We start from the raw sequence: 12,215 nt of genomic DNA, 5'->3' as shown, positions 1-12,215 counted from the left end.
TATATAGTACCAGCTTACGTCGAGTTAAAATACTGATTTATATATTAAAAATGACTATGTAAATGAATTAGAGGAAATGTGGTAAAATTAATTTATTCTTGTTAAGTTTAAATTTTAAATCACTTCATTGGTAAAATTAATTTATTCTCGTTAAGTTTTAATTTTAAATCACTTCATTGAAATAATAAAATTGATAATACTATTCTTCGTTGAGATAGAAAAAATTATCATAGTATTATAAAATAAACTAACCTAATAAAAAAAAATAAAAAAGACAATAAGAGAAAGAGAGAGTTAAGAAGATATTAATGCGTATTATTTTCATTCTTTGGCATGGCTATTTATAGCCAAATTTACAAAGTTAAAGGATGAATAATTGAATAGGGTAAAAGGTGATTAATTGGGTTAATTGGGTTAGGGAAAAAAAAGATTAATTGGATAAGGGAAAAAGGGTGAATGGACATCCACCATATTTATATCATAACACTCTTCATTGGATGTCCACGTGTAATGTGTCTCATTAAAATTTTTACAAAAGACAATATATATATAGTTATCCTGAATACTCATAAATATTGTGCCTCATTAAAATCTTAGTAGAAAAAATCTAGTGGAAAAAAGCCTAGTGAAGAAAAAAAGAGTACATACATCTGGTAATACGCCTTGAGTGTTGTCTCGTTAAAAACCTTACTAGGAAAATTCAGTGGAACAAAATATTGGTTAAGAAAAAAAGAGTACATCGCGTATTTTACTCCCCTGATGAGAACATCACTTAATATCTCGAAGACGACACATTCCAATTTTGTATCTCATTTTCTCAAAGGTTGAAGTCGGCAATGTCTTGGTAAACATATCTGCTAAATTGTCACTTGAACGAACATGTTGGACATCTATTTCACCCTTCTTTTGAATATCATGAGTAAAAAAAAATTAGTGAAATATATTTTGTTCTGTCTCATTTGATGTATCCTCCCTTCAGTTGAGCTATACATGTAGCATTGTCTTCATACAATATTGTTGGAACGTCTCTTTTTAAAGAAAGGTCACACGTTTCTTGAATGTGTTGAGTTACTGATCTTAACCAAATGCATTCTCGACTTGATTCATTAATGGCTATTATCTCTACATGATTTGAGGAAGTGGCAATCATAGTTTGCTACCATAGTTTACTTTTTTGAACGTCATGATATAGCTGTACCACTACACGTAAATAAATAGCCTGTCTGCGGTCGATCTTTATGGGGATCAGACAAATATCCTGCATCTGTATAACCAATCAATTGTGACGTGGATTCATTTGAATAAAACAATCTCTTATCATTGGTCCATTGGAGGTATCTGAATATATGCTTAATTTCACTCCAGTGTCTTCGTGTTGGATAAGAATTAAATCTTGCTAACAAGCTTACAGATAAAGCTATATCTAATCTAGAATTGTTAGCAAGATACATTAATGCACCAATTGAACTAAGATATGGTATGTCAGCACTAATAAGTTCTTCATCATTTTCATGAGATCAAAACGGATCTTTATTAACATCAAGAGATCTCACAAACGTTAGGGTACTCAATGGATGTGATTTATCCATATAAAACCTCTTTAAAATATTTTCAGTATATGTTGACTGATGGACAAATATCTAATTTGCAAAATGTTCAATTTGTAAACCAAGACAAAATTTTGTCTTTTCGAGGTCTTTCATTTCAAACTCTTTTTTCAGACATTTTACTGCCTTTGAAAGTTCTTCCAAAGTTCCAATAATATTCAAATCATCAACATATATTGTTTTTATGATAAACTCATATTCAGATCTTTTCATAAAGACACAAAGGCAAATTGGATCATTTATAAACCCTTCTTGTAGCAAATATTCGCTAAGATGATCGTACCACATGCGCCCTGATTGTTTCAACTCGTATAAGAATTTTTGAAGCTTTATTGAGAAAGTTTCTCAAGAATTCTTGTATGCTTCAGACACTTTGAATCCTTTGGGAATTTTCATTAAAATATCGTGGTCTAATGAGCCATATAAATAGGTGGTGACCACGTCCATTAGGTGCATTTCAAGCTTTCCATGAATTGTCAAATTCATTAGATACCTGAGGGTAATTGCATCCACCACAGGAGAATATGTTTTCATATAGTCAATGTCAGGCATTTGCGAAAAACCTTGGGCTACAAGTCATGCTTTATATCTTACGACTTCACCTTTTTTATTTCATTTACGCACAAAAACCCATTTGTACCCTACTGGCTTGACACCTTCAGGTGTTCAGATTATTGATCCGAAAACTTCATATTTTCAAGTGAAGTTAACTCTGTTTGAATTGCATCCTTCCATTTTGGCCAATCATTTATCTATCTACATTCATCGATAGATTTTGATTCAAAATCCTTATCTTGTTGCATTATTTCAATGGCAACATTATAAGAAAAAATATTATCGACCATAATATCATTTCAATTCCACCTTTTTCCTGTCGAGACAAAACTTATTGAGATTTATTCATTTTTATTATTTTCAGGTACTTAGACCTCCTCGGTGGTATCACCATTCATTGTGTTTCTAGGCTCTTCTTGAGCAATTGCCTCCAAATTATGATCATCTTGATCATTTATTCATTTTCTTTTTCAAGAATTTTTATCTTTGGAACCAATTGGTCTTCCACATTTTAAGGGTGGCCTAGACCCAATTGCCTGAATAAGTTATCCTACCGAGAAATCAATTCAAACTTGAGCATTAACAGCTGGGATATGCGATTTAGTAACCCGTGGAAGGTTAGTAAATGCATTCGGTAGTTGATTTGCAATATTTTGCAAATAAATCAACTTTTGAACTTCTTGCTCATATTGATTTGTTCGAGGATCTAAATAAGATAGTGATAATGAGTTTCAATCTATTTCATTTTCCAATTGCTTATGTTCTCCCCCTAATGTTGGGTATACTGATTCATTAAAATGACAATCAGCAAATCTTGTCATAAATAAATCTCCGGTCATAGGTTCCAAATATTTTATAATAGAAGGAGACCATACCCAACATATATTTCAAACCTTCTTTGGGGACCCATCTTTATGCAATGCGGTAGAGCAATTGGGACATATACCGCACATCCAAATATTCTAAGATGGGATATATTTGGCTCTCTTCCAAAAGTCAACTGTAATGGGGAAAATTCATGAAAATTTGTTAGCCTTATGAGCACAAGTGCTGCTGCATGCAAAATAGCATGCCCCATACCGAAAGAGAAATTTTGCCCTCATTAGCAATGGTCTAGCTATCAATTGGATGCATTTAATCAATGATTCTGCTAGACCCTTTTGAGTATGTACATGAGCGACCGGATGCTCAACTTTTATTCCAACCGACATACAATAATCATTAAAGAATTGAGATGTAAATTCACCAACATTATCACGACGAATTGTCTTTATTGCATAATATGGAAATTGTGCTCTTAACCTTATAATTTGAGCTATCAATCTCGCAAAAGTCATATTGCGAGTTGATAATAAGCACACATGTGACCATCTTGTAGATACATCTATCAAGACCATATAATATTTAAATGGTCCAAATGAAAGGTGAATTGACCCACATGAAAGGTGAATTGACCCACATATATCACCTTGTATACATTTCAGAAATGCAGGGGATTCAATCCCAACCTTAGTTGCTGATGGTTTAATAATCAGTTTTCCTTGAAAATAAGCAACACAAGAGAATTTCTTAGATTGAAGAATTTTCTAATTCTTCAAAGTGTATCCATGTGAATTCTCAATAATTTTGCGCATCATATTAGACTCGGGATGGCCCAACTGGTCATGCCAAATGATAAAATCACTAGATTCAGTAAATCTCTTATTTACTATGGCATGTGATTCAACAATACCAATATTTATATGATACAATCCAGAAGAAAGTGCAGGTAATTTTTCGTGCACAATTTTCTTCTCCGCATTTATTATAGTCATATAAAGGTATTCAACTTTTTCTTCATTTGCAGTATCAATATGATAGCCATTTTGGCGAATAACCTTGAAACTTAACAAGTTTCTTTAAAACTTACTACAATACAATACATTATCAATTACCAATATCGTTCCTTCAGGTAGTAATAAGGCTGCTCTTCCAAGGCCTTCAATCAATTTTGTACTAACGGATATTGTATTGACATAGACCTTTTTCATAATCAAATGACAGAAATATTTCTTTTCTTTTATGAGTTGTGGCACTATCCAAAAGACACATATCTCAATTACTCATCTTAGATCCAATTGAAGATTGAGAAATTTATTTATCTTCATAAAATAAAAATACATTATAAGAGATAAAATAAGTAACAATATTGTTAGAAAAACATAAGTCCTCTCTTTTTTCTTTTCTTTTAAACGTAAAAACATGATAATCAAAAGTACATAAAAACGACAACATATTGTAAGTCATATAGTGAAATTAAACATCAAATACAATCCCTAAAGAAGTCTTCAACCTCCAAATGAGTAATAACATTGAGGTCATTAAAATCGACATCCTTCAAAGCCAGATTTGCTTTAATATTATCATTATGCGAAGATCTTGCGTCAACATTATTTTCAAACGCCAAGTGTGACTCTATTCGAGCATTAGAAGAAGAGGCACCACCTCTATTTGTCTTTCTTTTGAAGGAATTTTGATAAAGTCTTATAAAATGCTCAGGCGTCCGACATTCATTTTTCCAGTGGCCTTCTTGAAGACCACTTTGAGAACTCATATTGTTCTCCCTTTTATGTTGACCACTATCACGACGATTATTATATCGCCTTCTGTCATTGTCACGTCCAAGCACATTATTGTGACCTTTTTTTATTTTATCTTCTTTTAGACTGGCCATGTGCTTCTACCACATTTACTTTCGATAACGGAGCAGTTTCAGTGGGACGGGCTTCATAATTTTTGATTAAAAGAGCATTATGTTACTTAGCCCTAGAAGACATGAGATCAATTCAGATTATTTTTGAAAATCTTTTTCACGGTATTGCTGCTGTAATATCACATTAGATGCATGGAAAGTAGTTAGTGTCTTTTCCAACATGTCTTCATCATTTATAGTTTTCCCACATAATTTTAATTGGAAAGTTATTCTAAATACATCAGAATTATACTCAATTATAGTTTTAAAATCTTGAAATCGTAAGTGCATCCACTCATAACAAGCCCTTGGCAATACCTTTGCCCTGAGGTGGTCATACCTCCCTTTTAAACCTTTCCACAATTCCAGTGGATCTTTCACTGTCAAGTATTCAACCTTCAGACTTTCATCTAGATGACAAAGGAAAATTATAGCCTTCATTTTATCCTGACTTGATGTTTTATTTTCTTCGATTATAGCATCATCAAGACCCTTAGTGGTAAGGTATATTTCAGCATCAAGTACCCATGACAAATAATTTTTGCCAGAAATATCAAGTGCCACAAACTCCAATTTTGACATGATGAAAACTGAGATACAAATTAATTTAAAAATAACAAGAACAAGGAACCTTTGTCCGTGCATCAAAAAGACTATCGCAATTTCAGTCGTAATGAGACTGTCCCTATCACTACCCTTCATCAAGCTCAAGAAAGACTATACAAAAACTCCAACAGTGGCAACATGAGCAGATTAAGCTGAAAGTTCACTTTCTCTATTGATATTTGTTGAGCCCTCTAATTTTTTCCATGATCTGGTCAATAATGTCAGTAGCAATAAGCCAGAAGTTTGGCAAGCTAGTCCACATATCAAGCCAATCCATAAAGCCTGCATCATATTTTTATGAACTCACAATTCAAAAAATACTACAATAAGTTCAAGGTTGAATTCATCTGAGTTAAAATCCTGAATCTGTCTACACGATAACACACATAAAGCATGGCTGCACTTGATTTACCTGAGCATGTAGGCTGAACTTGAAAGCAACAAGACCTGCTATTGGTATGCCGATGAAATAGAATGCTGCCAAGTCGATGCATACAGCACAACGCTCCCACCCGCATCCTCTAACCACCCCTGATCAATCCAATGACAAGGTTATTAAACTTATTTTGAATGTCAAAACTAATATACATATATATATATATATATATATATATATATATATATATCCGCATATTAAAGAAATACAAATCTGACCTGATAAATTTCCTTGAGTGAATTCGAGTATGAAAGATATTAAAAGAAGAGGTACCATGGAGACAAATTTGTTAATTATCTCCGCGCTATCACTGAAGAAGCCAGCCCAGGCAATATGATGATTCAATAGAGCCAAACAAAGAACATATACTAAAACAATAGTCTGCTTGAAAGCAACAGCCACAACATGTTTAGCTCCGTCAGGATTTCCAGCTCTCAACTCCTTTGCAACTCTGGTGCTGCATATATTATAAGAAGAGGATTTAACTTGCAGACATGATTTATAATGTAATACTTCCTCCATATCAATTTGTTTGTCTTAGTTTGACTGAGTACGGAGTTTAAGAAAGTAAAGAATACTTTTGAATCTTGTACTGGTCTTAAGCTAAAGATATGTATAATGTATCAAGATACTCTCTAATCTTACAGTAGATTACCTTACACCTACACTTGTACCGGAAAATAACATGTGGGCAATGGCTTGGGTATTTACACTGAAAAGTCGCAACCAAAAAAAATTGTCAGCCTTGATGAATGTGAAAATGTGATATATGGTGTAAAGCAAAGAAACTTTACCTCATTGCAATTATGGAAATAGATGTTTCCGGGTTTGGCATCAAACCAGCCAATAACACAAGAATCTCATAAGTGCAGTACTCCAAACTGTGCATATACATGTACATCATCATCAACAACGACAATAATAGTGTAATTCCACGAGTGGAGTCAGAGGGAAGGATAGAGTGTATGCAGACTTTACCCTTAGTAGATAGACAAATTGTTTTTGATAGAATCATAACAACAACAAAATGGAGAGCAGTACACAACATAGAGAAGAAAGAAGAGTAATGACAACGTATAGACTCACTAGACGATGGCAGCAGAGGGCAAAGCCAATTTCAAGTTAGTAAGGATATGATGAAATGGCTCGAATGAGAAACTGTAATCCCAGGTGATATGTTTTAGTGCATTTGAGAAAAACATGAATAGACCAAAGATGATGAGTTGAATCCAAATGGAAATGGATGTTGCTAATGATGCTCCTTTTAAACCAAGACTTGTCCAATGAACTAAACCATAGGCAATAATAGCAATGTGTATAAGTAAAGATAGGAGTGAAAAGAAAAGCATAGGGTCTAAAATTGATTGTGCCCTAAGAAATCTCAAAACATTTTGCAAAAAACCATATCCAAACAATCCAGGTATAAGAAACTTCAAAAACACTCCTGCTTCTTTAGCAATGTGATGATCCTGATGAAATAAATGAATGAGAATTATATCTGAATACCACCAGAGAAGAGTAAATTATGTAAACAAACACAAATGTAGACCTTATTATATTGGGGAACACCGAGTACCCATGAACGATAGATGGTTAAGAGTTAATAAACCCATGGGTTATTGACTTGTCATTTACACAAATGCCCCCTATTTTGGATAGTCTTTAGGTTTTGTCATCCAACTTTGTGTTCATTATTTAAAAATCATTTAAATTTATCTCACCTATCACAAAAGTAACTTTGTTAAAATCCAAAATATGAAGTCTCGTCGAGTACAATTATAAACTGATAATATTTTTTGTAATAATATTGTTTTCTTGTGTGTGTAGCATCTTTGCATAAATTATAAGACTGTATAATTGGTTCGTTGATAAGGATTCTTGGTCATTTTTTCATTGAGCTACTCCGATCAAGCAGCAACAACTCAACCGACTAGTAATAATATTATCTGTTTTGAGCCTAAACTTGCACGGCCTTATATATATATATACTAGTTTGAGAATGTGTGTTGCGAGTTTATCTAAAATACTTTATATAAATTTTATATTGCAAATGACATATTTTATCTCCTTCATAGCTTTTTATTAGATGATTGTTATGTTTCCACTTTTTAATATTTGTGTGAGGGGAATTAAACACCGTTAACTTCATAAACTTTGTAGCTTTCACATTATATAATTGATCAATAGAAGATAGCCATCCACATCTATTCTTGGGTTACGTTTGATTTCCTTATCGTTTACTTTCAATTCCACTTATTTTTGAATATCTAACTACTTCAAAATTTCATCATTTCCTAAACTTGAGAGACATAGTTAAAATGTGTGACTGATATTTGCTCGACTGACCTTTTAACCTTGTTTTTGCACATTTCTGTTATAACTAATACTAACCGTTTACTCTTCATTTTCACTTTCACGAGATAGTCCATTTTTTTTGAAGAGAAGGCTTTCTGGGTAGGCATATTCTTTTAATTTGTTCTTTGTGATATGGATGTGATTAATTCATACATGCATATAATCATTTTGATTGTTAGATAGTTTTATCATCTGTTCTTCGTTTCTTTTAATGGTGAGTTTTTGTGTTTAATTCTGTGTGATTATCTGATTCATATTTTTCCTGAAGGATCAAATCTCACTGGAGAGATCAACACTTGAAAAGAGCCTGTAAGATTAATTCTTCGTTGTTTTAGATTTTGTTCTATTCTCGAGTCCTGACATTTGTTATATTGATGCAGAAATCTGCATTCTGGAGAATCTTATAATGATGTAAGATATATATTTCTTGTTCTTTCTGATTTTCTTTTCCAAGCTGATCATGATGATCATTTTAGTCCTGAATGCTTTCGAAATTGTATAAACAACTTATGGCCCTACTTGCCATTTAATTAATTATGTATTTCGTAATAATCAGGATTGAAACTCTACTGAGCAAACAAGAATTCATTCCTGATTGGACTGGAAAACAAACAGTACTGGACAACATGAGTTCATTGCAGTCTCTTCCAATTAGTGCACCTCAAGGTTAGAGCATTTCTCATTTTGTCTATTACTGAAACTATACTAGATTAAATTTTTTAGGTTACTTTCGAATAACAATTTTGTTGATACAATCTTTCCTATGTTCTTGGACAATTATGAAGTAGTTGTGTGTTATCCTTTCCCTACTTAAAAACTGTTAATTCTGCATGTTTGTTGTAGTAATTCATCCAGCATTAATGTTTACCCTCTACATCTAGTATCAAAGTTGAGGTTTATGAGATTCTGCTATCATGAGTCATAAAATCTCTTCTCCAGTGAAATAGCTTCTGTGAAAATTATCCACATTTTAAAAGAGTTTTTCTTTGTTTGTTTTGGCCTTTTGTTTTCCCATTCACCACGGGTTCTTTAGCTGCTCAATACGATAGCCTCGATTCCTCCAGCAGTCCACTAATTTCCTCATGGAAAATGTCAAAAAGAAGAAGTTTGTCCAACAAGTGCAAAATCCCAATATGTGTAAAATTCTATACAGTGGCCACAAGCCACTTCAGTCTTGTAAATCTGCTTGGTGAAGGAACACTTGTTATTATTTATAGATCAAACATACATCATGGACAGGTATCACCTAAAAGCTTTTTAAGAACTTTGTTGTAATTAACAAATGAATGTTTTTTACAAAGTTTTCGTACTCTGCTTGCTTCTTTATTTTGTGCAAGATTCTGGCTGTTAAGAGTACTGTAGCCCTCTCCATAACTGATGAAGAACAATTTATGGAAGTGACGCGAATCACATCCCCTTTGAAACACTCTAATATCGTTGCACTTATTAGCTATTTTGTGGGGCATGGAAACCACCTCCTTGTGTATGAGTACATACGGACTGTGACACTTGATGATGTCCTGCACAATGTATTGTGCATGCCTCTGACTTGGAGCCTCCGAATCTGCATTGCTCGGGCATTGAAGTAAGTACACAACACTTGCTTTGTTTATACTCGCAATCTTCTATTCACCTGCAATAGTTTTTGCACCATGGCTCACTTTTTTGTAATTATGACTGCAAATATAGTAAGGTGGATGAGGATGAACTTTTGCTTGCCTTTCGTGTTTATCATGGCTTTAAATAATTCAGCTACTTACACACGTTATGTGTGCCTCCCACCATCCATAGCAGTCTAAAGGCTACCAGCATCTATCTTAACCATTGTACTTGTGATTGCAGACTAACTACCTTAAAACCACTGGCCAGCAACGGTGCTCTAATCAAGGTACACTATTGTTTTCACTTATAACCTTTCTTCACTCATAACTGTTATGAGAAATGGTAAGGAGACTAGAAAAAACACAAGTTTTTCCAGATACTCACAACCAATTATTGTCCTTGTTAATGTTGCAAGACAAGCTTCCGCAGACAGTGGAAATTATGTGCCTGAGCATGTCAAACAGGGAAGTGACAATCCAAAGGCTGATATCTCTTCATTTGGTGTGCTGCTTGTTGAGATTTTAACTGAAAGGCAGCCTTTTGGCAGGTTTATATACAATTTTCTCAAAACTAGTTCAAAACCATAATCTTGTTACTAATGTTTCATTTTTCCTATTCCTGATGCAGTTCAAAACCAAAAGGAAAGCAGTCACTGGTGGTGTGGGCTTCTTTCAAGCTTCATGACAGTGAGTCTTTGTTGGATATGGCTGATCCAATCATAAGGAGAACAAGTTCCACTGGGGTTTCTTCATCTTCTGAAGGTACTATCTCCCAAGGTGCAAAAACAGAGAAAGAAGAGGACAAGAAGGAGGTAGAAGAAGAATCACAAGAAACCCTGGATGAAGATATCAACAAACTGATCAACAGGGAGAAAAAGACAAAGAAGACGGAGAGGAAAAGGAGGAGGAAACCAAAGATGAAAAGGGAGAGGAGAAGAAGAAGAAGAAGAAGAAGAAGAAGAAGAAGAAGAAGAGGAGGAGGAGGAGTAGGAAGAAGGAGAGGAGATACAAGAGGAAGAAGAAGAAGAAGAGGAGGATATAGAAGGAGAGATAAAGGAGGAGAAAGAGGAAGAGATACAGCTGGAGGAGAAAGAAAAAGAAGAACAACAATCACTGCAGATTGAAGTTGAAAACAATGCTGGTGATGCAGGAAGGGAAGAGGGGGGAGAGGAAGAACAACAACAAGCACTGCAGATTGAAGTTGACAACAATGCTGGTGATGCAGGAAGGGAAGAAGAGCGACCACATTGGCTTCGTAGAAATTTTTCCCTAATAGCTATTGCTGCTTTCGGGATATAATTTGTTGGAGGAACAATCAATTACTTCACTCAGATGTATCTTGGAAAAGGTATATCCTTTCCAAACTGGTAGAATCACTGTTATGATCGGCTTGGTGTGTTGTGTATGGGGTATTGTGGAGGTGATGTTTGGTTAATTAGAGGTTAGGGGAGAAGCGGCATAGTGTCATTTCTAATGTCCCGGACGAATATTCTCTTTTATGTTGTTCCTCCTCTTATGTCTTCCTATTTTCCCCATTCGTTATGTGTTTTTCATTGGGTTGATCTGAAATAAATCTAGTTAAACTCTTATGGTGTAATCTTACTATTTGCCCACAACAGCATCAAACAGATTTTCCCCGACAGAAGGCATATCTAACGAACAGCAAGCAAAAGATCACCTTCCTTCACCAACACATCTCACGTAGTTTCTTTTTTTGCCAACCATGCAGCAACTTAGCTACCTTGAGAGAAGGAAGATAAAAGCTCAAAGTATCGCATCTGATATCAGTATCTAACAATGCAAACCAAACGAAACGACGGAGCTTAAATATTTCTTTGTGCAATGAAGTTTTCATTTTAACCTACCTACTTTAATGCTATCTTTTATACTTGACACTTCTGGGCTTCTGGCTCTCCCATCCTATAGATGTCTTCCAAACAGATCAAAGTTACATTTAGCTCAGTGCGAGCTGAGTCAAGTGAATTTGATGGCAGCATATTAATCTAATATCATTCATCAGATTGACTATCTTACTCAAGCACAGAATAAAGCAACACCAAAAAGATGAAGCTTATTCCTTCAGAAATAGACAATTCAGGTAACAGTAATTCCATACAATAAAGAGCCACTCTCAAAGAAATGAAACCATTATCTGACCTTCTTTGGCAGTCTCCACCAACATTACAAATAACCACTCATTCCATGGTTAAAAAATCAAAATACGGTTCTACCAAGACGTGGTAGAAAAAGGACGAATGCGGGAAAATGATGATGGCCCTTGAAGGTAACTGATGTTCATCTGGTTAGATTCAACTTAAGAGAAA

General features: G+C 34.3%; 2 protein-coding genes across 2 annotated transcripts; one reads left to right on the top strand and one right to left on the bottom strand.

The window, feature by feature from the left end:
• Positions 1–5,586: 5,586 nt before the first annotated feature.
• On the bottom strand, positions 5,587–7,449 carry LOC129888317 (protein DETOXIFICATION 18-like; the record flags this gene model as incomplete). Its single annotated transcript, XM_055963318.1, has 6 exons — positions 5,587–5,781; positions 5,912–6,030; positions 6,154–6,392; positions 6,591–6,647; positions 6,730–6,816; positions 7,022–7,449. Coding segments are annotated over 6 exons (1,065 nt in total), but the record flags the coding sequence as incomplete, so codon positions are not given.
• A 1,377-nt stretch (positions 7,450–8,826) lies between these two features.
• Positions 8,827–11,190, top strand: LOC129889661 (protein STRUBBELIG-RECEPTOR FAMILY 2-like). Its single transcript, XM_055965064.1, has 6 exons — positions 8,827–8,956; positions 9,444–9,529; positions 9,628–9,875; positions 10,308–10,439; positions 10,520–10,703; positions 10,882–11,190. Exons 1-6 carry the CDS (start codon positions 8,827–8,829, stop codon positions 11,188–11,190), a joined length of 1,089 nt encoding a protein of 362 aa, XP_055821039.1.
• Positions 11,191–12,215: the final 1,025 nt, after the last annotated feature.

The sequence above is a fragment of the Solanum dulcamara genome, chromosome 5 (genome assembly GCF_947179165.1).
Source record: "Solanum dulcamara chromosome 5, daSolDulc1.2, whole genome shotgun sequence".
NCBI lineage: Eukaryota > Viridiplantae > Streptophyta > Magnoliopsida > Solanales > Solanaceae > Solanum > Solanum dulcamara.
Note: the sequence above shows the minus strand (reverse complement) of the source record. Positions and strands in the feature narration are given on the sequence as shown.

Excerpts from the sequence above, each read along its gene's own strand:
- LOC129889661 (XM_055965064.1), top strand. The coding sequence starts at position 8,827 with ATGTATTTCGTAATAATCAGGATTGAAACTCTACTGAGCAAACAAGAA. Across the intron at positions 9,530-9,627 it reads CAAACATACATCATGGACAG|ATTCTGGCTGTTAAGAGTAC; the intron begins GTATCACCTAAA and ends ATTTTGTGCAAG. Across the intron at positions 9,876-10,307 it reads TGCATTGCTCGGGCATTGAA|ACAAGCTTCCGCAGACAGTG; the intron begins GTAAGTACACAA and ends TAATGTTGCAAG.